The sequence below is a fragment of the Drosophila obscura genome, unplaced genomic scaffold (assembly GCF_018151105.1).
Source record: "Drosophila obscura isolate BZ-5 IFL unplaced genomic scaffold, ASM1815110v1 contig_1, whole genome shotgun sequence".
Taxonomy (NCBI): Eukaryota; Metazoa; Arthropoda; class Insecta; order Diptera; family Drosophilidae; genus Drosophila; species Drosophila obscura.
In genome coordinates, this window is record NW_024542679.1 from 6,024,588 (window position 1) to 6,048,978 (window position 24,391).

Consider the following 24,391-nt stretch of genomic DNA (forward strand, 5'->3'; position numbering starts at 1 on the left):
TTTAAATTCTCGTTTTTTCTTGTTTCTCTTTGCTTTTCGTTGCTCTCTCTTTCCGCTCTAATTTCTCTCATTTTCTGCCTCCGCTTCCACCGCTCAAATGGCAGAAAACCGTTAAATTCAAATCTGAGATCAGCGCACAGAAATCAGCAGAAGGTCGCTGCTTTTTTTAAATTCTCGTTTTTTTTTGTTTCTCTTTGCTTTTCGTTGCTCTCTCTCTTCGCTCTAATTTTTCTCATTTTCTGCCTCCACTTTCCACCGCTCAAATGGCAGAAAACCGTTAAATTCAAATCTGAGATACCAGGCGCACAGAAATCAGCAGAAGGTCGCTGCTTTTTTTAAATTCTCGTTTTTTCTTGTTTCTCTTTGCTTTTCGTTGCTCTCTCTCTTCGCTCTAATTTTTCTCATTTTCTGCCTCCACTTTCCACCGCTCAAATGGCAGAAAACCGTTAAATTCAAATCTGAGATACCAGGCGCACAGAAATCAGCAGAAGGTCGCTGCTTTTTTTAAATTCTCGTTTTTTCTTGTTTCTCTTTGTATTTCGTTGCTCTCTCTTTCCGCTCTAATTTCTCTCATTTTCTGCCTCCGCTTTCCAACGATCAAATGGCAGAAAACCGTTAAATTCAAATCTGAGATACCAGGCGCACAGAAATCAGCAGAAGGTCGCTGCTTTTTTAAATTCTCGTTTTTTCTTGTTTCTCTTTGTATTTCGTTGCTCTGTCTCTTCGCTCTAATTTTTCTCATTTTCTGCCTCCACTTTCCACCGCTCAAATGGCAGAAAACCGTTAAACTCAAATCTGAGATACCAGGCGCACAGAAATCAGCAGAAGGTCGCTGCTTTTTTTAATTCTCGTTTTTTCTTGTTTCTCTGTGCTTTTCGTTGCTCTCTCTCTTCGCTCTAATTTTTCTCATTTTCTGCCTCCGCTTCCCACCGCTCAAATGGCAGAAAACCGTTAAATTCAAATCTGAGATACCAGGCGCACAGAAATCAGCAGAAGGTTGCTGCTTTTTTTAAATTCTCGTTTTTTCTTGTTTCTCTTTTCTTTTCGTTGCTCTCTCTCTTCGCTCTAATTTCTCTCATTTTCTGCCTCCACTTCCACCGCTCAAATGGCAGAAAACCGTTAAATTCAAATCTGAGATACAGGCGCACAGAAATAGCAGAAGGTCGCTGCTTTTTTTAAATTCTCGTTTTTTCTTGTTTCTCTTTGTATTTCGTTGCTCTCTCTTCGCTACCGCCCGCTCAAATGGCAGAAAACCGTTAAATACAAAGAGAAACAAGAAAAAACGAGAATTTAAAAAAAGCAGCGACCTTCTGCTGATTTCTGTGGGTGGCTTCCAGATTTGAATTTAACGGTTTTTTGCCATTTGATCGTTGGAAGGCGGAGGCAGAAAATGAGAGAAATTAGAGCGGAAAGAGAGAGCAACGAAATACAAAGAGAAACAAGAAAAAACGAGAATTTAAAAAAAGCAGCGACCTTCTGCTGATTTCTGTGCGCCTGGTATCTCAGATTTGATTTTAACGGTTTTCTGCCATTTGAGCGGTGGAAAGCGGAGGCAGAAAATGAGAGAAATTAGAGCGGAAAGAGAGAGCAACGAAATACAAAGAAAAACAAGAAAAAACGAGAATTTAAAAAAAGCAGCGACCTTCTGCTGATTTCTGTGCGCCTGGTATCTCAGATTTGAATTTAACGGTTTTCTGCCATTTGATCGTTGGAAAGCGGAGGCAGAAAATGAGAGAAATTAGAGCGGAAAGAGAGAGCAACGAAATACAAAGAGAAACAAGAAAAAACGAGAATTTAAAAAAAGCAGCGACCTTCTGCTGATTTCTGTGCGCCTGGTATTTCAGATTTGAATTTAACGGTTTTCTGCCATTGAGCGGTGGAAAGCGGAGGCAGAAAATGAGAAAAATTAGAGCGAAGAGAGAGAGCAACGAAAAGCAAAGAGAAACAAGAAAAAACGAGAATTTAAAAAAAGCAGCGACCTTCTGCTGATTTCTGTGCGCCTGGTATCTCAGATTTGAGTTTAACGGTTTTCTGCCATTTGAGCGGTGGAAAGTGGAGGCAGAAAATGAGAAAAATTAGAGCGAAGAGAGAGAGCAACGAAAAGCACAGAGAAACAAGAAAAAACGAGAATTTAAAAAAAGCAGCGACCTTCTGCTGATTTCTGTGCGCCTGGTATCTCAGATTTGAATTTAACGGTTTTCTGCCATTTGATCGTTGGAAAGCGGAGGCAGAAAATGAGAGAAATTAGAGCGGAAAGAGAGAACAACGAAATACAAAGAGAAACAAGAAAAAACGAGAATTTAAAAAAAGCAGCGACCTTCTGCTGATTTCTGTGCGCCTGGTATCTCAGATTTGAATTTAACGGTTTTCTGCCATTTGAGCGGTGGAAAGTGGAGGCAGAAAATGAGAAAAATTAGAGCGAAGAGACAGAGCAACGAAATACAAAAAGAAACAAGAAAAAACGAGAATTTAAAAAAAAGCAGCGACCTTCTGCTGATTTCTGTGCGCCTGGTATCTCAGATTTGAATTTAACGGTTTTCTGCCATTTGAGCGGTGGAAAGTAGAGGCAGAATATGAGCAAAATTAGAGCGAAGAGAGAGAGAGCAACGAAATACAAAGAGAAACAAGAAAAAACGAGAATTTAAAAAAAGCAGCGACCTTCTGCTGATTTCTGTGCGCCTGGTATCTCAGATTTGAATTTAACGGTTTTCTGCCATTTGATCGTTGGAAAGCGGAGGCAGAAAATGAGAGAAATTAGAGCGGAAAGAGAGAGCAACGAAATACAAAGAGAAACAAGAAAAAACGAGAATTTAAAAAAAGCAGCGACCTTCTGCTGATTTCTGTGCGCCTGGTATCTCAGATTTGAATTTAACGGTTTTCTGCCATTTGATCGTTGGAAAGCGGAGGCAGAAAATGAGAGAAATTAGAGCGGAAAGAGAGAGCAACGAAATACAAAGAGAAACAAGAAAAAACGAGAATTTAAAAAAAGCAGCGACCTTCTGCTGATTTCTGTGCGCCTGGTATCTCAGATTTGAATTTAACGGTTTTCTGCCATTTGAGCGGTGGAAAGTGGAGGCAGAAAATGAGAAAAATTAGAGCGAAGAGACAGAGCAACGAAATACAAAGAGAAACAAGAAAAAACGAGAATTTAAAAAAAAGCAGCGACCTTCTGCTGATTTCTGTGCGCCTGGTATCTCAGATTTGAATTTAACGGTTTTCTGCCATTTGAGCGGTGGAAAGCGGAGGCAGAAAATAAGAGAAATTAGAGCGGAAAGAGAGAGCAACGAAATACAAAGAGAAACAAGAAAAAACGAGAATTTAAAAAAAGCAGCGACCTTCTGCTGATTTCTGTGCGCCTGGTATCTCAGATTTGAGTTGAACGGTTTTCTGCCATTTGAGCGGTGGAAAGTGGAGGCAGAAAATGAGAGAAATTAGAGCGGAAAGAGAGAGCAACGAAATACAAAGAGAAACAAGAAAAAACGAGAATTTAAAAAAAGCAGCGACCTTCTGCTGATTTCTGTGCGCCTGGTATCTCAGATTTGAATTTAACGGTTTTCTGCCATTTGAGCGGTGGAAAGTGGAGGCAGAAAATGAGAAAAATTGGAGCGAAGAGAGAGAGCAACGAAAAGCACAGAGAAACAAGAAAAAACGAGAATTTAAAAAAAGCAGCGACCTTCTGCTGATTTCTGTGCGCCTGGTATCTCAGATTTGAATTTAACGGTTTTCTGCCATTTGATCGTTGGAAAGCGGAGGCAGAAAATGAGAGAAATTAGAGCGGAAAGAGAGAGCAACGAAATACAAAGAGAAACAAGAAAAAACGAGAATTTAAAAAAAGCAGCGACCTTCTGCTGATTTCTGTGCGCCTGGTATCTCAGATTTAAATTAAACGGTTTTCTGCCATTTGAGCGGTGGAAAGTGGAGGCAGAAAATGAGCAAAATTAGAGCGAAGAGAGAGAGCAACGAAAAGCAAAGAGAAACAAGAAAAAACGAGAATTTAAAAAAAGCAGCGACCTTCTGCTGATTTCTGTGCGCCTGGTATCTCAGATTTGAATTTAACGGTTTTCTGCCATTTGAGCGGTGGAAAGTAGAGGCAGAATATGAGCAAAATTAGAGCGAAGAGAGAGAGAGCAACGAAATACAAAGAGAAACAAGAAAAAACGAGAATTTAACGAGAAGGAACGTGTGAGTCGTTTCTGGGGACACGACTCTACTTATACCCGTACTCAGTCAGTATATACATTATTGAGCTTATAATTTTTTAGAATTTTAGAAAAAAAAAAAAAAAATTTTCATTTTACATTTTTTTGCTACATCTGCTATCTACATCTCATCTACAATGTCTATTCTACATCTAACATGTAGATTGTACATGTTCCATTCATATTCTACATCTCCTCCGCTAGGGGTTGCTCGCGCACTGAACGCGGCAGCGTGTGCGAGCGAGAAGGAAAATGAGTTGCGATGTCTGGAACGGGAGGGAGAGGGGAAGCAACTGAAAATTAATTTCTTCATTCTGGCTATAATTATGATCCGATCTGATTCAGATTCGGCAGTCTGGTAGATATGGTCATTCTCTACGATACTGCGTTTTTAGTTTTATCGTATCTTTAAAATTGTGCCTGCCACAGATTTTCGTCCTTTGTGGGGGCGGAAGGAGGCGGGACGAAATTTTGAAATACACTTGTAGCAGTGGGATATCACATAAGTCTGGAAACCAAATTTGGTTGCCCTAGCTCTTATAGTCTCTGAGATCTAGGCGCTCAAATAGACAGACAGACGGACAGACAGACATGGCTATATCGACTCGGCTATTGATGCTGATCAAGAATATATATACTTTATGGGGTCGGAAACGTTTTCTTCCCTGCGTTACACACATCCACTTTTACCACAAATCTAATATACCTCTTAACTCTTTTTTGAGTACGGGTATAAAAAAAGCAGCGACCTTCTGCTGATTTCTGTGCGCCTGGTATCTCAGATTTGAATTTAACGGTTTTCTGCCATTTGATCGTTGGAAAGCGGAGGCAGAAAATGAGAGAAATTAGAGCGGAAAGAGAGAGCAACGAAATACAAAGAGAAACAAGAAAAAACGAGAATTTAAAAAAAGCAGCGACCTTCTGCTGATTTCTGTGCCCCTGGTATCTCAGATTTGAGTTTAACGGTTTTCTGCCATTTGAGCGGTGGAAAGTGTAGGCAGAAAATGAGAAAAATTGGAGCGAAGAGAGAGAGCAACGAAAAGCACAGAGAAACAAGAAAAAACCAGAATTTAAAAAAAGCAGCGACCTTCTGCTGATTTCTGTGCGCCTGGTATCTCAGATTTGAATTTAACGGTTTTCTGCCATTTGATCGTTGGAAAGCGGAGGCAGAAAATGAGAGAAATTAGAGCGGAAAAAGAGAGCAACGAAATACAAAGAGAAACAAGAAAAAACGAGAATTTAAAAAAAGCAGCGACCTTCTGCTGATTTCTGTGCGCCTGGTATTTCAGATTTGAATTTAACGGTTTTCTGCCATTGAGCGGTGGAAAGCGGAGGCAGAAAAAGAGAGAAATTAGAACGAAGAGAGAGAGCAACGAAAAGCACAGAGAAACAAGAAAAAACGAGAATTAAAAAAAAGCAGCGACCTTCTGCTGATTTCTGTGAGCCTGGTATCTCAGATTTGAATTTAACGGTTTTCTGCCATTTGATCGTTGGAAAGCGGAGGCAGAAAATGAGAGAAATTAGAGCGAAGAGACAGAGCAACGAAATACAAAGAGAAACAAGAAAAAACGAGAATTTTAAAAAAGCAGCGACCTTCTGCTGATTTCTGTGCGCCTGGTATATCAGATTTGAATTTAACGGTTTTCTGCCATTTGATCGTTGGAAAGCGGAGGCAGAAAATGAGAGAAATTAGAACGAAGAGAGAGAGCAACGAAAAGCACAGGGAAACAAGAAAAAACGAGAATTTAAAAAAAGCAGCGACCTTCTGCTGATTTCTGTGCGCCTGGTATCTCAGATTTGAATTTAACGGTTTTCTGCCATTTGAGCGGTGGAAAGTGGAGGCAGAAAATGAGAAAAATTAGAGCGAAGAGACAGAGCAACGAAATACAAAGAGAAACAAGAAAAAACGAGAATTTAAAAAAAAGCAGCGACCTTCTGCTGATTTCTGTGCGCCTGGTATCTCAGATTTGAATTTAACGGTTTTCTGCCTTTTGAGCGGTGGAAAGTAGAGGCAGAATATGAGCAAAATTAGAGCGAAGAGAGAGAGAGCAACGAAATACAAAGAGAAACAAGAAAAAACGAGAATTTAAAAAAAGCAGCGACCTTCTGCTGATTTCTGTGCGCCTGGTATCTCAGATTTGAATTTAACGGTTTTCTGCCATTTGATCGTTGGAAAGCGGAGGCAGAAAATGAGAAAAATTAGAGCGAAGAGAGAGAGCAACGAAAAGCACAGAGAAACAAGAAAAAACGAGAATTTAAAAAAAGCAGCGACCTTCTGCTGATTTCTGTGCGCCTGGTATCTCAGATTTGAATTTAACGGTTTTCTGCCATTTGATCGTTGGAAAGCGGAGGCAGAAAATGAGAGAAATTAGAGCGGAAAGAGAGAGCAACGAAATACAAAGAGAAACAAGAAAAAACGAGAATTTAAAAAAAGCAGCGACCTTCTGCTGATTTCTGTGCGCCTGGTATCTCAGATTTGAGTTGAACGGTTTTCTGCCATTTGAGCGGTGGAAAGTGGAGGCAGAAAATGAGAGAAATTAGAGCGGAAAGAGAGAGCAACGAAATACAAAGAGAAACAAGAAAAAACGAGAATTTAAAAAAAGCAGCGACCTTCTGCTGATTTCTGTGCGCCTGGTATCTCAGATTTGAGTTTAACGGTTTTCTGCCATTTGAGCGGTGGAAAGTGGAGGCAGAAAATGAGAAAAATTGGAGCGAAGAGAGAGAGCAACGAAAAGCACAGAGAAACAAGAAAAAACGAGAATTTAAAAAAAGCAGCGATCTTCTGCTGATTTCTGTGCGCCTGGTATCTCAGATTTGAATTTAACGGTTTTCTGCCATTTGATCGTTGGAAAGCGGAGGCAGAAAATGAGAGAAATTAGAGCGGAAAGAGAGAGCAACGAAATACAAAGAGAAACAAGAAAAAACGAGAATTTAAAAAAAGCAGCGACCTTCTGCTGATTTCTGTGCGCCTGGTATCTCAGATTTAAATTAAACGGTTTTCTGCCATTTGAGCGGTGGAAAGTGGAGGCAGAAAATGAGCAAAATTAGAGCGAAGAGAGAGAGCAACGAAAAGCAAAGAGAAACAAGAAAAAACGAGAATTTAAAAAAAGCAGCGACCTTCTGCTGATTTCTGTGCGCCTGGTATCTCAGATTTGAATTTAACGGTTTTCTGCCATTTGAGCGGTGGAAAGTAGAGGCAGAATATGAGCAAAATTAGAGCGAAGAGAGAGAGAGCAACGAAATACAAAGAGAAACAAGAAAAAACGAGAATTTAACGAGAAGGAACGTGTGAGTCGTTTCTGGGGACACGACTCTAACTTATACCCGTACTCAGTCAGTATATACATTATTGAGCTTATAATTTTTTAGAATTTTAGAAAAAAAAAAAAAAATTTTTCATTTTACATTTTTTTGCTACATCTGCTATCTACATCTCATCTACAATGTCTATTCTACATCTAACATGTAGATTGTACATGTTCCATTCATATTCTACATCTCCTCCGCTAGGGGTTGCTCGCGCACTGAACGCGGCAGCGTGTGCGAGCGAGAAGGAAAATGAGTTGCGATGTCTGGAACGGGAGGGAGAGGGGAAGCAACTGAAAATTAATTTCTTCATTCTGGCTATAATTATGATCCGATCTGATTCAGATTCGGCAGTCTGGTAGATATGGTCATTCTCTACGATACTGCGTTTTTAGTTTTATCGTATCTTTAAAATTGTGCCTGCCACAGATTTTCGTCCTTTGTGGGGGCGGAAGGAGGCGGGACGAAATTTTGAAATACACTTGTAGCAGTGGGATATCACATAAGTCTGGAAACCAAATTTGGTTGCCCTAGCTCTTATAGTCTTTGAGATCTAGGCGCTCAAATAGACAGACAGACGGACAGACAGACATGGCTATATCGACTCGGCTATTGATGCTGATCAAGAATATATATACTTTATGGGGTCGGAAACGTTTTCTCCCTGCGTTACACACATCCACTTTTACCACAAATCTAATATACCTCTTAACTCTTTTTTGAGTACGGGTATAAAAAAAGCAGCGACCTTCTGCTGATTTCTGTGCGCCTGGTATCTCAGATTTGAATTTAACGGTTTTCTGCCATTTGATCGTTGGAAAGCGGAGGCAGAAAATTAGAGAAATTAGAGCGGAAAGAGAGAGCAACGAAATACAAAGAGAAACAAGAAAAAACGAGAATTTAAAAAAAGCAGCGACCTTCTGCTGATTTCTGTGCCCCTGGTATCTCAGATTTGAATTTAACGGTTTTCTGCCATTTGAGCGGTGGAAAGTGGAGGCAGAAAATGAGAAAAATTGGAGCGAAGAGAGAGAGCAACGAAAAGCACAGAGAAACAAGAAAAAACCAGAATTTAAAAAAAGCAGCGACCTTCTGCTGATTTCTGTGCGCCTGGTATCTCAGATTTGAATTTAACGGTTTTCTGCCATTTGATCGTTGGAAAGCGGAGGCAGAAAATGAGAGAAATTAGAGCGGAAAGAGAGAGCAACGAAATACAAAGAGAAACAAGAAAAAACGAGAATTTAAAAAAAGCAGCGACCTTCTGCTGATTTCTGTGCGCCTGGTATTTCAGATTTGAATTTAACGGTTTTCTGCCATTGAGCGGTGGAAAGCGGAGGCAGAAAAAGAGAGAAATTAGAACGAAGAGAGAGAGCAACGAAAAGCACAGAGAAACAAGAAAAAACGAGAATTTAAAAAAAGCAGCGACCTTCTGCTGATTTCTGTGAGCCTGGTATCTCAGATTTGAATTTAACGGTTTTCTGCCATTTGATCGTTGGAAAGCGGAGGCAGAAAATGAGAGAAATTAGAGCGAAGAGACAGAGCAACGAAATACAAAGAGAAACAAGAAAAAACGAGAATTTTAAAAAAGCAGCGACCTTCTGCTGATTTCTGTGCGCCTGGTATTTCAGATTTGAATTTAACGGTTTTCTGCCATTTGATCGTTGGAAAGCGGAGGCAGAAAATGAGAGAAATTAGAACGAAGAGAGAGAGCAACGAAAAGCACAGGGAAACAAGAAAAAACGAGAATTTAAAAAAAGCAGCGACCTTCTGCTGATTTCTGTGCGCCTGGTATCTCAGATTTGAATTTAACGGTTTTCTGCCATTTGAGCGGTGGAAAGTGGAGGCAGAAAATGAGAAAAATTAGAGCGAAGAGACAGAGCAACGAAATACAAAGAGAAACAAGAAAAAACGAGAATTTAAAAAAAAGCAGCGACCTTCTGCTGATTTCTGTGCGCCTGGTATCTCAGATTTGAATTTAACGGTTTTCTGCCTTTTGAGCGGTGGAAAGTAGAGGCAGAATATGAGCAAAATTAGAGCGAAGAGAGAGAGAGCAACGAAATACAAAGAGAAACAAGAAAAAACGAGAATTTAAAAAAAGCAGCGACCTTCTGCTGATTTCTGTGCGCCTGGTATCTCAGATTTGAGTTTAACGGTTTTCTGCCATTTGAGCGGTGGAAAGTGGAGGCAGAAAATGAGAAAAATTAGAGCGAAGAGAGAGAGCAACGAAAAGCACAGAGAAACAAGAAAAAACGAGAATTAAAAAAAAGCAGCGACCTTCTGCTGATTTCTGTGCGCCTGGTATCTCAGATTTGAATTTAACGGTTTTCTGCCATTTGATCGTTGGAAAGCGGAGGCAGAAAATGAGAGAAATTAGAGCGGAAAGAGAGAGCAACGAAATACAAAGAGAAACAAGAAAAAACGAGAATTTAAAAAAAGCAGCGACCTTCTGCTGATTTCTGTGCGCCTGGTATCTCAGATTTGAATTTAACGGTTTTCTGCCATTTGAGCGGTGGAAAGTGGAGGCAGAAAATGAGAAAAATTAGAGCGAAGAGACAGAGCAACGAAATACAAAGAGAAACAAGAAAAAACGAGAATTTAAAAAAAAGCAGCGACCTTCTGCTGATTTCTGTGCGCCTGGTATCTCAGATTTGAATTTAACGGTTTTCTGCCATTTGAGCGGTGGAAAGTAGAGGCAGAATATGAGCAAAATTAGAGCGAAGAGAGAGAGAGCAACGAAATACAAAGAGAAACAAGAAAAAACGAGAATTTAAAAAAAGCAGCGACCTTCTGCTGATTTCTGTGCGCCTGGTATCTCAGATTTGAATTTAACGGTTTTCTGCCATTTGAGCGGTGGAAAGTGGAGGCAGAAAATGAGAAAAATTAGAGCGAAGAGAGAGAGCAACGAAAAGCACAGAGAAACAAGAAAAAACGAGAATTAAAAAAAAGCAGCGACCTTCTGCTGATTTCTGTGCGCCTGGTATCTCAGATTTGAATTTAACGGTTTTCTGCCATTTGATCGTTGGAAAGCGGAGGCAGAAAATGAGAGAAATTAGAGCGGAAAGAGAGAGCAACGAAATACAAAGAGAAACAAGGAAAAACGAGAATTTAAAAAAAGCAGCGACCTTCTGCTGATTTCTGTGCGCCTGGTATCTCAGATTTGAGTTTAACGGTTTTCTGCCATTTGAGCGGTGGAAAGTGGAGGCAGAAAATGAGAAAAATTAGAACGAAGAGAGAGAGCAACGAAAAGCACAGAGAAACAAGAAAAAACGAGAATTAAAAAAAGCAGCGACCTTCTGCTGATTTCTGTGAGCCTGGTATCTCAGATTTGAATTTAACGGTTTTCTGCCATTTGATCGTTGGAAAGCGGAGGCAGAAAATGAGAGAAATTAGAGCGAAGAGACAGAGCAACGAAATACAAAGAGAAACAAGAAAAAACGAGAATTTTAAAAAAGCAGCGACCTTCTGCTGATTTCTGTGCGCCTGGTATTTCAGATTTGAATTTAACGGTTTTCTGCCATTTGATCGTTGGAAAGCGGAGGCAGAAAATGAGAGAAATTAGAACGAAGAGAGAGAGCAACGAAAAGCACAGGGAAACAAGAAAAAACGAGAATTTAAAAAAAGCAGCGACCTTCTGCTGATTTCTGTGCGCCTGGTATCTCAGATTTGAATTTAACGGTTTTCTGCCATTTGAGCGGTGGAAAGTGGAGGCAGAAAATGAGAAAAATTAGAGCGAAGAGACAGAGCAACGAAATACAAAGAGAAACAAGAAAAAACGAGAATTTAAAAAAAAGCAGCGACCTTCTGCTGATTTCTGTGCGCCTGGTATCTCAGATTTGAATTTAACGGTTTTCTGCCTTTTGAGCGGTGGAAAGTAGAGGCAGAATATGAGCAAAATTAGAGCGAAGAGAGAGAGAGCAACGAAATACAAAGAGAAACAAGAAAAAACGAGAATTTAAAAAAAGCAGCGACCTTCTGCTGATTTCTGTGCGCCTGGTATCTCAGATTTGAGTTTAACGGTTTTCTGCCATTTGAGCGGTGGAAAGTGGAGGCAGAAAATGAGAAAAATTAGAGCGAAGAGAGAGAGCAACGAAAAGCACAGAGAAACAAGAAAAAACGAGAATTAAAAAAAAGCAGCGACCTTCTGCTGATTTCTGTGCGCCTGGTATCTCAGATTTGAATTTAACGGTTTTCTGCCATTTGATCGTTGGAAAGCGGAGGCAGAAAATGAGAGAAATTAGAGCGGAAAGAGAGAGCAACGAAATACAAAGAGAAACAAGAAAAAACGAGAATTTAAAAAAAGCAGCGACCTTCTGCTGATTTCTGTGCGCCTGGTATCTCAGATTTGAATTTAACGGTTTTCTGCCATTTGAGCGGTGGAAAGTGGAGGCAGAAAATGAGAAAAATTAGAGCGAAGAGACAGAGCAACGAAATACAAAGAGAAACAAGAAAAAACGAGAATTTAAAAAAAAGCAGCGACCTTCTGCTGATTTCTGTGCGCCTGGTATCTCAGATTTGAATTTAACGGTTTTCTGCCATTTGAGCGGTGGAAAGTAGAGGCAGAATATGAGCAAAATTAGAGCGAAGAGAGAGAGAGCAACGAAATACAAAGAGAAACAAGAAAAAACGAGAATTTAAAAAAAGCAGCGACCTTCTGCTGATTTCTGTGCGCCTGGTATCTCAGATTTGAGTTTAACGGTTTTCTGCCATTTGAGCGGTGGAAAGTGGAGGCAGAAAATGAGAAAAATTAGAGCGAAGAGAGAGAGCAACGAAAAGCACAGAGAAACAAGAAAAAACGAGAATTAAAAAAAGCAGCGACCTTCTGCTGATTTCTGTGCGCCTGGTATCTCAGATTTGAATTTAACGGTTTTCTGCCATTTGATCGTTGGAAAGCGGAGGCAGAAAATGAGAGAAATTAGAGCGGAAAGAGAGAGCAACGAAATACAAAGAGAAACAAGGAAAAACGAGAATTTAAAAAAAGCAGCGACCTTCTGCTGATTTCTGTGCGCCTGGTATCTCAGATTTGAGTTTAACGGTTTTCTGCCATTTGAGCGGTGGAAAGTGGAGGCAGAAAATGAGAAAAATTAGAGCGAAGAGAGAGAGCAACGAAAAGCACAGAGAAACAAGAAAAAACGAGAATTAAAAAAAGCAGCGACCTTCTGCTGATTTCTGTGCGCCTGGTATATCAGATTTGAATTTAACGGTTTTCTGCCATTTGAGCGGTGGAAAGTAGAGGCAGAATATGAGCAAAATTAGAGCGAAGAGAGAGAGAGCAACGAAATACAAAGAGAAACAAGAAAAAACGAGAATTTAAAAAAAGCAGCGACCTTCTGCTGATTTCTGTGCGCCTGGTATCTCAGATTTGAATTTAACGGTTTTCTGCCATTTGATCGTTGGAAAGCGGAGGCAGAAAATGAGAGAAATTAGAGCGGAAAGAGAGAGCAACGAAATACAAAGAGAAACAAGAAAAAACGAGAATTTAACAAAAAAAAAAGCAGCGACCTTCTGCTTATTTCTGTGCGCCTGGTATCTCAGATTTGAATTTAACGGTTTTCTGCCATTTGATCGTTGGAAAGTGGAGGCAGAAAATGAGAAAAATTAGAGCAAAGAGAGAGAGCAACGAAATACAAAGAGAAACAAGAAAAAACGAGAATTTGAAAAAAGCAGCGACCTTCTGCTGATTTCTGTGCGCCTGGTATCTCAGATTTGAATTTAACGGTTTTCTGCCAATTTAGCGGTGGAAAGTGGAGGCAGAAAATGAGAGAAATTAGAGTGGAAAGAGAGAGCAACGAAAAGCAAAGAGAAACAAGAAAAAACGAGAATTAAAAAAAGCAGCGACCTTCTCCTGATTTCTGTGCGCCTGGTATCTCAGATTTGAATTTAACGGTTTTCTGCCATTGAGCGGTGGAAAGTGGAGGCAGAAAATGAGCAAAATTAGAGCGCAGAGACAGAGCAACGAAATACAAAGAGAAACAAGAAAAAACGAGAATTTTAAAAAAGCAGCGACTTTCTCCTGATTTCTGTGCGCCTGGTATCTCAGATTTGAATTTAACGGTTTTCTACCAAAGAGCTTTCAAGCTTTGAGAAACTTGTTGCTCGAGGAGCGATAAAATGTAACATGAACATGTGCAGGCAAACAACAAAATCAAAGCTGCAACAAAGTGTGGCAGAAACAACACCAAATTTTCATTTGGTTGTGCTTGTGCGCGCCTGACCCATTTCTCTCCCCCGCCCTTATCGACAATCCGATTTATTGACACAGAGACATTGAAGTGGCCGCTGCCGAGGGGCAACCACCAGAGTGCGTCGAGTGTTTTTAGCAGTTTATTATTTAATATGTTGCACTTTTTCATTGGTATAAACAATTGCTAGTATTGTTTACACTGGAGAGCACACAATGTGGAGAATGAAATTCGGGAATAAATTGAGGCAATATGCGGGCATTCCGTAAACAAATTATAAACAAAAGCCGAAGATTGTACAAACTATGTACAATACAAATGGGCAATCATTTTGCACTTGCAGATATGCTGCAAAATTAAATCGAATCCAATGAAAATGTATGGAATTTATGAAACAGTTAATACTCGTACAGGGTGGAGGAACCGAACCATCCCAGTTGGCTAAAAATAAAGATGACATGCAAATGGAAATAGAATCCCACAGCCCCACATTTAGTGGCCAGTAGTCCACCATCTGCTCTGGACATTGGCATTGAGTGGGTGGCGCCTCACTGCCAACATCTGGGGTAGAGTCTGGCACACAGCAATTTTTTTTGCATAAACATCAGAATTACATGACTTACGTATCCACACTATAGTTCCTCCAATACAATCGCCCGATACCAGGCAGACAGTTAACACCCTAAACATACGAATCAAAATGATATTCTTAAATGGCAGAAGGTCAATCGTTTCGTTCTGGCAATGATTTATGCTACAGCTCAAAATGTTTTCGGCCATCAAAAGGGCAGACCCATTAATTCTAGAAATGCTTCGATCGCACTCAGCACTTGACTCTGGTGCGAGTTTGCGCAACATTGTGGCTGCCGCATCAAACATAATATAATGTCTCGCATTCTTGTAATTTATGGCAATTTAAAGATTTGTTCAGCTGTCCGAAAAGGCGGGGAATCCCCATTTATAGCATGACATTGACCCAGCAAGAGGGCAAAGCGCCGGCACGTGGATATGGCTTCATGTAAATGATTAAAAATAGATTAAATTTTTGGGTGATATCAGCAGATACAAAATACTCTTCAAATATGGATAAATACGAGTATCCCTGTAAGATCAAAACATAGCTGTTGAAAGATGAATTGCTGGCATCTTTCACATGGGAAAAACTATTATAATTCGACTTAAACTTTCGACAAGTTTCGACCAGCACAAATGATTTTCAGCCTCACCCTCTGTTACACTTGCCACATGTGGCCAATTGTTATCCATTTTTCGCACAACATGTGTCAGTGCTACCACCGACTGCCGACTGGCTATGCTCCATTAATAAGCGCACAAATTTGTATAGAAATGAATGCTATGTATATTTTTGTACAGAAGCAAACAACAGTCCCGAAAACAATCATAAAATGTATATACGAATACACGAAATGGAATACTTGCAAACTTGCACTTGTGCCCAGAAAATATTCTGTGATGCCATCGAACGTATCGAGTGCGTGTTGATTGGCTTTATTGGCCGATCTAGTTAAGGTTCGTGGATAGGGGGGGCTCGTTTACCAGGAATTAAAGGCCACCACCACCAGCAGCACTTCGGCTGAGTCACACGATGTGAAGTTGCATTGCTCACTATGCAAATCTGGGAGACTGCATTTCGACTGTAGGGGAGACGTAGTGATGATGAATACCCACAACCAGTCATGCAACGTGTTTGCAATTATGCAAATATTCTAACAACAGACCGAGTGGCACACCACATGCCCCAATGCGCTTGCAGGAAAATATGCAACGATGATAACCAACTTTGGAATACTTTCAATAATAAATTTAAATTAAAAAATATTTGATAAGCCTTGGCAGAACGAGCAAACCACCCAGCATGCCGCTGCCTGGCCTGGCCTGGCATGGTCTGGCAGTCTCCTCGAGCATCGAACGTCACTTAATTGCTTTTCGTTGTTGTGCCGCGATTGGCGCTAATTGAAGACAACTTGTTGAGTGTTTTGGCCAGAAGTGATGGTGGTCAGCAGACTGCAACCTGCAACCTGCCACTGGCGGTGGTAGAAACTTTGTCATTGATGATTAGTCCGTGCGGTGTGGTGTGCGTGTGCCAGCCGCTTAAGGCCACCCAATCAAGAATTATGCGTTCCCTCTTGGCCAGCAGTTCAGGGTGGCAGCGATGATGCGGGTCTAGAAGGGGTGTCCAGCCGAGTGTCTGGCAGTGTCACTTCCATTTTGTGGATTTTCCTGTTCACTCTACACTAATCGATTTCCAATATCTTTATGCTCAAACGGCAAACAAATTGTTTCTGGCCACTAGCCACTGGCCAGTGGTTACTGGCCGTGCTTTTGTTGCTCTTGCCCCTCTTTCGGGGGTCTCATGAATATTCAAAATATTTTAAAGACTATTAAAAAACTGCCATTGATAAATGGTCTTTTAAATGTACTTACATACATATGTATGTATATAGCCCCTAAAGTGCGGTCGTACGATTACGCGATTAATTAGTTTTACTCGTATTATTCACTTGTTTTTTGCATTCCACTAAAAATTTCCAGCTAAAAATATGTATAAATTGACCCAAATATTCATGCACGAAATTGAGATATTCCAATTGCTGTCACTTAACATTAAGTTCAAGTTCAATTAGGGAGCATCATTTGCCTTTTTGGGGCTGAGAGAGAGATATTCCAAGCGAAGTACTCTGTACGCTCCAAAATTTACAACTTCTCTGACTCAATATGTGGTAGGAAATCCCAGCCATCTGAATCATCAGGGAACCTGTAAGTCGTTCGCTTATCGATATGCATGTACCGTGCTCATAATCTATTCTCTCACTGCTGATTCACCTGTAAATATTCAACGGCATATGGCCGAATCGCATCTACCAGCCATGACTAATCCCAACAGTACTCTCGCATGTTTAGAATGTGTTTTCATCGCTTCATCTCTATTGCTGGAAACTATCACTCTACATAGATTTTGTGAGGCCCATAATTTATGCATAATTTGCAGAGCCATCGACAAATGTGGGCCATAAACCTATCCGCAGGCATCCAATCCTTCCATCCATCCATATGGACATCCATTCAAATGATAAATGAATATTCCGCTTGCTTTGGCTAATTAATCAAATATTTTTGTCTAATTCGCAGAAACGTGGCATTGCTTCAATGGCAACTAATTGCATAGAAAAGTGATCAAAAATGTTTCGCTTTGCGAATTGCAAATAACACGTATACGCGCCGTATGTGGCATGGCCACTCACCCCCAACCCCCTCACCATGTTCAGCAAAGAGTGAAATTCAATTTGTCATTTCACTATTCAATTTTATTTGGCTTTAAACGAGGCTTTGATTTGATGGAAAACGCATTTAAACTGCAGACACGAGCCACAGCGAACCATTTACCACCACACTGTGTGTGCCCCCCTTGCCACAACTACTTCCAGGCCTGTATCCTATTCTTGGGGTCTCTTGATATTCAAAGAGAACTGCGACATGACGGCCTTACGTATCTGAGTGTCCATTTCGTGGCGTCGGTTGGGCACGCTATTGGGGAGATACGCACTAGATCTATGCACAAGTGTTCTGCTAATATTCCACACAACGATCCTCACCTGCTCTCCGATTTGGCAATGTGGGTATGATTGAGTGGTATGCAAGTCTCCTTCGGTACGGCCTTCAGTTCCAGGGCAAAGTCGCTCTCAGTGGGGTACAAGTCAAAGTCGTGGCAACAAGTGTCGCTGGTCACCTTTTGGTCACAGTTTGAAGACATTTTAGTTATTTGCTTTTAGCTAAAAATATGTACCAATAATTTATTCACTTTTTATAGTTTTTTATAAACGAAAATTTCTACTCTAAAATGTTCTAGTACGGACACGGATACTGAAATGGAATTGAATCTGACTGAAATGGAAATGCCTAAGTGATATTTAAATGTTAAATTTTACATTTTAGGTTGCCCCTGTCACTGCCACTGAGGCACTCTCTGTGCCGCTCTCTGTGCCCTCCCCTTCCAATGTAAATAGTGAAATTTAATTTGTGAAAAATACTTGCACTTGCATAAATTCCAATTGCATTTGGCTTTAATGTTATGCAAAACGCATTTGAGCTGCAGACACGAACCACGACGAGACCATCCATGTCAATGACAACACACACACACACATACATACATACATTGTGTGCACCCGCACTGCCACTGCCCCTGCCCCTGCCACAGCCCCTTCGATTGACACTGCACCAGTGCCTTTGTGGCAACAATTACAACCACAAGAAGTGAAGCGGAATTCGGCCAGAGCAACCTCAAGCTCTTCTCATCTCAGACCAGACTGTTGCAAGCGGCAGAGGCACAGGCAGAGGCACATCGCCAATTCCTATGCATATTTAATTTTACGAGTATGCTTTTGCTTGCCATGTTTCCTTTATGGAAATGTGAGATTTTGCACCAAACTGGAAAATGGGAAATGAAAACAACACACACGCGCATTTTGGGTCCAGCGTCTCTTTTTTTTTCGGACTTTGAATATGCCAATGCTCGTATATATTTTATGCAAATTATGCAGAGTACACACACACGGGCAGAGAGAAATGCGAGAGAGTCGAGAAGAGACCAAGCCAGGGAATTCTTCTTCGAGGGACAAAGTTCAATTGTTTCAAATTGGAGCGCAAAAACAAAAAATTAAAACGAGGAAAGAACTTTAAACAAAAAACTTGACAGCGGGCAAAAAAAAAAATACATAAATAAAATAAGAATTGCAGACGGAGATTGGTTAAGGCTTCCATCAATCATAAGCATCAATCAGAAGCGACCAACTTTGAAGTTGGCGGCATGCGGCATGCGGCAAGCGAAATTTTGTGGTCCATTTCAATTAGAACACAGCTACAAACAAGCCACAAAATGTGGCAAACATTGCACATACCCACATGTACATACATACATATGTATGTGCATGCATGAGGTCGAACGAGTATTGGCTGCAAAGTAAACATTTCTCATGTGAAATTTAACCCATTTCCCTCGTGATTAACAAACGCTGATCTCATGAAAAAACATACTCGAACAAATACACGCCTTTCCCTCAAATTAGATTGCTATACTCGTACTTATACGAGCATGATAGATCCACAACAACTGATGTCACTGGGCCACTTTCGTTCAAATGGTCATAAAAGTGTATTAATAAAGTGCAGCTGCAAAAAGCGAAAAATGCATAAACCACAAGAATGAGTCAAGTGCAACAGAGCACAGGGGAATGCAAAACGGAAGAATCAACCTACACTTTGATTGATCGAATGAGTCTCAATGCAATTTAATTTTGTGCAAAATTAAGTATCACAATTTATTTATGGAAATTGCAGCATTCTTTAAGCAACAATAGAGGCGAATAACATGTGATTAGTGTATAAATAGAATGCAGTTATCCAAGCTTAAAGCTAATAGCGAACAATAATCTCTGTATCCAAGTGCATTCCAAAAAAAATCTCAGAACTGCAAATTTGGAAACTTTTGCTGCATCCCATTTTTATTCCTCGCCAAAATGCTCTCATGCCTCGCAGCCTAAACTCTCGTTAACGAGCAGACAAACAGATTTTGGCATGCTTGAAGGAAAACGAGCTATTTTTGAACGCAGACAGACCAGAAACCAGAAAGACTGAGTGCGGTGGGGTACCACAAAAGTTCACTTCAAAATGGAAGCCCCAGTAGTGACAGCTCCATAGAGTTTAGGCTGCGGAAGCTATCGATACTCTACTGTGAGATTAACATGCTGTCCGTGAATTTCTGCGAATATTAATTGTCATAGATGTGACATTGACTGCAAGATGATAGATACTCGTACTCGTACTCGTACGCGTACATGTGTTTGCTGTCCAAAATTGAGCATTAATTTCACGACAATTTCACACGTATTTAGAAGCTGTCAGATGTGTCAGAGTCGCGTCATTTGTCTCATTAAACCATTATTTCCGCTTGCCGCAGCAGCAACACCAAACAAACTCTCACTTGACACTGTGCTCCAGTGACTGGGTGCCAGAGGGGGCCACGCGAATCGAGGCAGCCATCGTTTGGCAAGTGCCATTCAACATTCAATCGCTGGTGAATGACATCATGCGGCGGCGGGGGATCATTGTGCATATGAAGCGCCGGATCGCGTTCAATGACGCTATCTCCATTAATCACAATCGTTCTACGACACTCGAAACAGAGAGCAAGCGAGAGACGTCGAGGGAGACCTGGAGACGCTCTCACAGCATCAACATAAATTGCATTCCACCCACACAGAGGCACTCGACAGAACAGAAGAGCCTAGCAATGATATGCGAGCAAGACTTTCAATTTTATGTAACATTTTTATTGTCTGATGAGCGACTGACTGAGTGATGTGGTGGCAAAAAAGTCAATCAGTGTGCCAGACGATTGGACTGGGAACCACTTACACACAGAGATTTCATTTCAAGGAAGCATCTTTTGCTACCCAAAATATCCTTGTCCTTGCCAGCACCTAGAGTCAAGTTCATTCTGCGTTTTTTCAGTGTTTGCTTGCGGGGATCTTTGAATCAATCATACAACAGGCGGTCCCTAGTCCTCTTTGCACACTGAACCTACTACCACTTGGGGGCAGCATCCTATCTACAAATTAATTTACATTTGACATCAATCGAATGTTTGGGGGTTTTTGTTTTGTTTTGTAATTTGTGGCACACTTTTGGGGCTCTCTTTGTGTAGCATTTATGTATAATTCATGTAGAATAGCCATCTAAGAATTCACATTCTTTTTTTAGCAAGAAAAATATAGGTATATTTATACTAACAAGGGGATTAACAAAGACTCGGCCTAAGCTCGACAGATGGAAAAACTTTTACAATTTTCGAGTCAAATGCATCATGGTGCTGGTGCCAGTTCGTATGTAGATATATTCCAAATTGTTTAATTTTAAAGGCTCAAACTAAATAGATTCCTAAACACATTACAATTTGGCATTGAATAGGATTATTAAATAATTCGATTTCCTACTCAATTTTGACGCTAACGGTGAGGGAGTGGTTGCCCCGCTTGCTGATGCGCCGGACAAAGTTGTAGGGCATGACCAGTGTCGAGGGACTGTGGAAAAGGGTGTTCATGTCCTGGATGGCCCGTATATCGTAGGCCCGGGCGGTGCGCACCGTCAGGCTGTCGGCCATTTCGGCGCACGTCGCCTCAACGCAGATCGTGCCAATCACACGATAGTTGCTGGGCTTATAGCTGCACAGCCAAACGAGCAAAAACTGCAGCGCCTCGTCGTCCTCCAGGGGCGACTCCTTGGTGTTTTGCACATCGGCGGTGTTCATGCGGGCAGTCATGACGAGCACGGGCAGCAGGTCGTGCGTATGCCCGCCCTGGGGATCGATGATCATGTCCTTGACAAAGTATATCATGTGGCACACGGGCTGATTCTTCTTCGTGAGCCTCAGATCCAGATGGAAGGTCTTCGTCTGCCCCACTCTGATCCGCTCCAGCATCACATTCGCATGGTCCCGCTGCACGTGAGTGTTGAAGTCCGATACAAAGCATCGGTGCTGGCACTCCGGGCATACAGGACACAATAAGGGCTCCCTGCAGACCCGCAGCGTCTGCGGCATCGCTTTGGGACTCTCCAACAGACTCCTCAGACGCTCATTGTCCCTGAACCTAACGCTGTCGGTCGGCGGGGAGTCTTTCTCCGCCATCTCCGCTGGCGCAGACGAACGTACGTATAGATTCTGCATGGACCAGGGCCCTTTAAGCTCCGTCTGCCTACGATCCTTCACTGCACACTCATCTATGTGAACTTTCTTTGGGCTACGATCCGGTACTCCCTTCAGGTCTTTCCTTGAGCGATGATCTTTGTGCAAGCGATGCTCCTTGGTTGCCCTCGGATCCTTACCACCACTCGGCTCCTTGCGTGTGCGCTGATCCCTTTGATCTGTGTGTCTTTCCTGCTTCGGGCTGCCACTATTCTCCTGGATGGCCCGCATTAGAATGTCTGCCCCTTCTTCCATTTTGCTGTCCCTTCGCTCCGGGGACCATTTACCGAATACCTTCTCCAGGTTCTCGCGCCCCCACCAAGTGTTGTTGGGAGCCAACGCGCCCGCTGCCTCTCGTTGCCGTCGCGGCTTTCGCTCCCCCGTCTCCAGCTGCTGCGTCTTGTGCTCCAGGGCCACCATCTCGGTGCGGAGCTTCATGGTCTTGGCTTCGATGCGACGCATAATGCCGTTCAATTGCTCCAGCCGCCTCCTCTTCTCCTCTATTTTGCGCTGCTTCCGCTTCTCCATCATTTTGCGCTGCAGCAGAAGGCCCCCCGAGGGCGCCACGTGAGGGGCGCTGATCCTGCGCGAGGAACTGCGGCGTTCCTTGTTGTGTGGATTCGATGGGCGACGATAGAGCACCTTCAAGTCCGCGGCCTGCCGCGAACTGCTTGTGCCTGAATCGGTCTCAGAGTACAGAATGGAGTGTATGAGCCCAGTGGTTCGGCTATCACTCAGATTCTCACTGACACTGGACGAGGAGGACTCTTCTGACTCTACATTTAGCTGGACAGTCGTCTGCCGTATGCCGGGATCCGAAGAGGATTCCTCCGACTCTTTGCGCAACTGACCAGCCCTCTCCCGGGACGCAGGCGGCGCCAAAGGCTCCTGGAATATTTCCGAAAAACAAAAGAAAAAATAAAGTGAACTTTAGGCCCCAGTTGTTGCCCCCGAAAATCCCTCACCTGCACTGGTATCTTGCCCTGCTTTTCCGCAGCCTCACGTATGATATTCCATGCCATTGGACCGCGCAATGGGCCCTCATAGTCCAACAGATTGACAAAGAAGGTGACGCGCTGGCAGAAACTGCAGTAGTTGGACAGCCCATAGGTTTGCATCTCTTCGGTGTTTGGCTTCCGTCGCCGGAAATCGAATTCCGGCTCAGTGTTCAGTACACTCTTCCTGTGCTCGCATATTGTGCAGCCGTACATGCTGGATCTCTGAAATCAGACAAAAGTGTATCCAAAACCAAACAAAAATCGTGTGTAAATATAAAATATATAAGCTCTAAGGAAGCACGATTGATTAAGCGCAAGTTACGACCCGACCGGTGTGAAAATGTATACTGTAATGAAACTCCCAGGCACGGGAAATCATATATCGAATGAGTTTTTCCACCTCGAAAACTAGATTATTTCAGCTACGATTTCCCCCCATTAAAGTTTGAGAGTCAGGCTTCAGGCTTCAGGCTTGACATCTTCTTCAGCTGCTGCTGCTGCTGCTGCTATTGACCGTGAAATCTTCCAGAGAAGGCCAAGCCCCCAGAGAGAGAGAGAGAGAGATACTTCAATGGTGGGGAACCTTGGACATGCTGAAGCCATGCTCCAGTTTATACGCCTCGAGAGCCGAACAACTGAAGCGCAATTCAGATTGTCAAACGCCCCGTCAAGTGGCACCTGCGTCTGCGTCTAATGGAGGGAGGTACGGCGAAAAAGATGCCAAAAGCGGCTTAGACCGAGTCCAATTGAAGCATCATTTTGGCTTGGATCGGATCGGATGGGATTGGTTTTTGGTTTTGGTTTTGGTTTTGGCGGTCAGTGGCAATGATTCAGCTCAATACTCCAGCGAATGTTTGTTTGTTGGCTGTTTGCTGTTTGCTGGCTTGTTGTTTGATAAGATGCGCGAAATTCAACGACAAATCAACGATCGAATAGGCAAATAACGGAACCAGGCTTTTAGCCAAATATTTGAACATTTAGCGAAGGTCTCTGGCGTCCGACTGTGTTGTATATATAGCTTCAGTTTCAGCTGCTCCAACATCAGACGCTTGACAACCAACAGACGACCACCAACAAGATGGTAAGTGAAGGGATTGGAGTCCGATTGGGCATATAATTACAACGTTTAAACGTTCCGCAGAGATCCCTCTGCCTGACCATTGCCCTGTGCCTGGCGTGCCTGGCCGCCGCGGATGTCTCCCATCTGGCCAGCAGCTACCTGCCACCGCCACCAAAGCCGGAGCACGCCGTCTCGATGAGCATTGAGCAGCAGGAGCTGCGTGAGCTGCCCGAGCAGGTGGAGTACATGCGGGAGAACGAACAGGGGGTGATGGAGGCCATGCCCAGCAGTCTGTTGACACCACCCGCTCCCTTGGAGTCCGAGTCGGAGCAAATGGATGCCATGCTCTCCTCGCGCTATCTGCCGCCAGCGCCAGCACCAGCACCACAGCCTGAGGCACAGATGGAACAGCAGCAGCTCTCAGAGCAGCCCCAAATGGAGATGATGGCTGCCGAGCAACAGCCAGAGCAGCCACAGATTGCCATGCGCTACCTGCCGCCACCTGCACCAGCAACGGAGCAGCCCCAGCAGCCCCAGCAGCTCACCTATCAGCAGTACCAGGAGCAGATGCAGATCCAGGCACTGCAGCAGCAGCCACAGCTTCAGGAGGAACAGATGCCCTACTACATGGATGTGCAGCAGCCCATGGCACCCACGGACGCCGAGCCAGCAGAGGCAGAGGCAGAGCCAGAGCCAGCCCACGAGCTTCGCTCCGATGGCTATCATTACAGACAGGCCGAGGAGCAGCTGCGTCTGAGGCATTAGCTCATGGCCAGCAGCCCGTGACGCAATCACGGGATGACGGCATCGAGTGGCTTGCGTCATCCGCTTGTTGTTAAATGTTTAGCTTTTAGTTCTTAAATATTTGATTAAAATTCGACTTGGTGAAT

The 24,391-nt window shown here is 42.7% G+C and overlaps 3 protein-coding genes across 3 annotated transcripts; 1 reads left to right on the forward strand and 2 right to left on the reverse strand.

Annotated features, from left to right (window-relative positions):
* Positions 1–17,113: 17,113 nt before the first annotated feature.
* Positions 17,114–17,592, reverse strand: LOC111067510. The gene is made up of 2 exons (XM_022356605.2): positions 17,296–17,592; positions 17,114–17,227 (listed from the first exon to the last, which is right to left on the reverse strand). Exons 1-2 carry the CDS (start codon positions 17,451–17,453, stop codon positions 17,137–17,139), a joined length of 249 nt encoding a protein of 82 aa, XP_022212297.2. The 5' UTR covers positions 17,454–17,592; the 3' UTR covers positions 17,114–17,136.
* Positions 17,593–20,480: 2,888 nt separating this feature from the next.
* LOC111067527 lies at positions 20,481–22,809 on the reverse strand. The gene is made up of 2 exons (XM_022356625.2): positions 22,409–22,809; positions 20,481–22,331 (listed from the first exon to the last, which is right to left on the reverse strand). Exons 1-2 carry the CDS (start codon positions 22,652–22,654, stop codon positions 20,691–20,693), a joined length of 1,887 nt encoding a protein of 628 aa, XP_022212317.2. The 5' UTR covers positions 22,655–22,809; the 3' UTR covers positions 20,481–20,690.
* Positions 22,810–23,446: 637 nt separating this feature from the next.
* Positions 23,447–24,384, forward strand: LOC111067530 (RNA polymerase II degradation factor 1). The gene is made up of 2 exons (XM_022356630.2): positions 23,447–23,522; positions 23,583–24,384. The coding sequence occupies exons 1-2, from the start codon at positions 23,520–23,522 to the stop codon at positions 24,264–24,266; spliced, it is 687 nt and encodes a 228-aa protein (XP_022212322.2). The 5' UTR covers positions 23,447–23,519; the 3' UTR covers positions 24,267–24,384.
* The last annotated feature ends 7 nt before the right edge of the window (positions 24,385–24,391 follow it).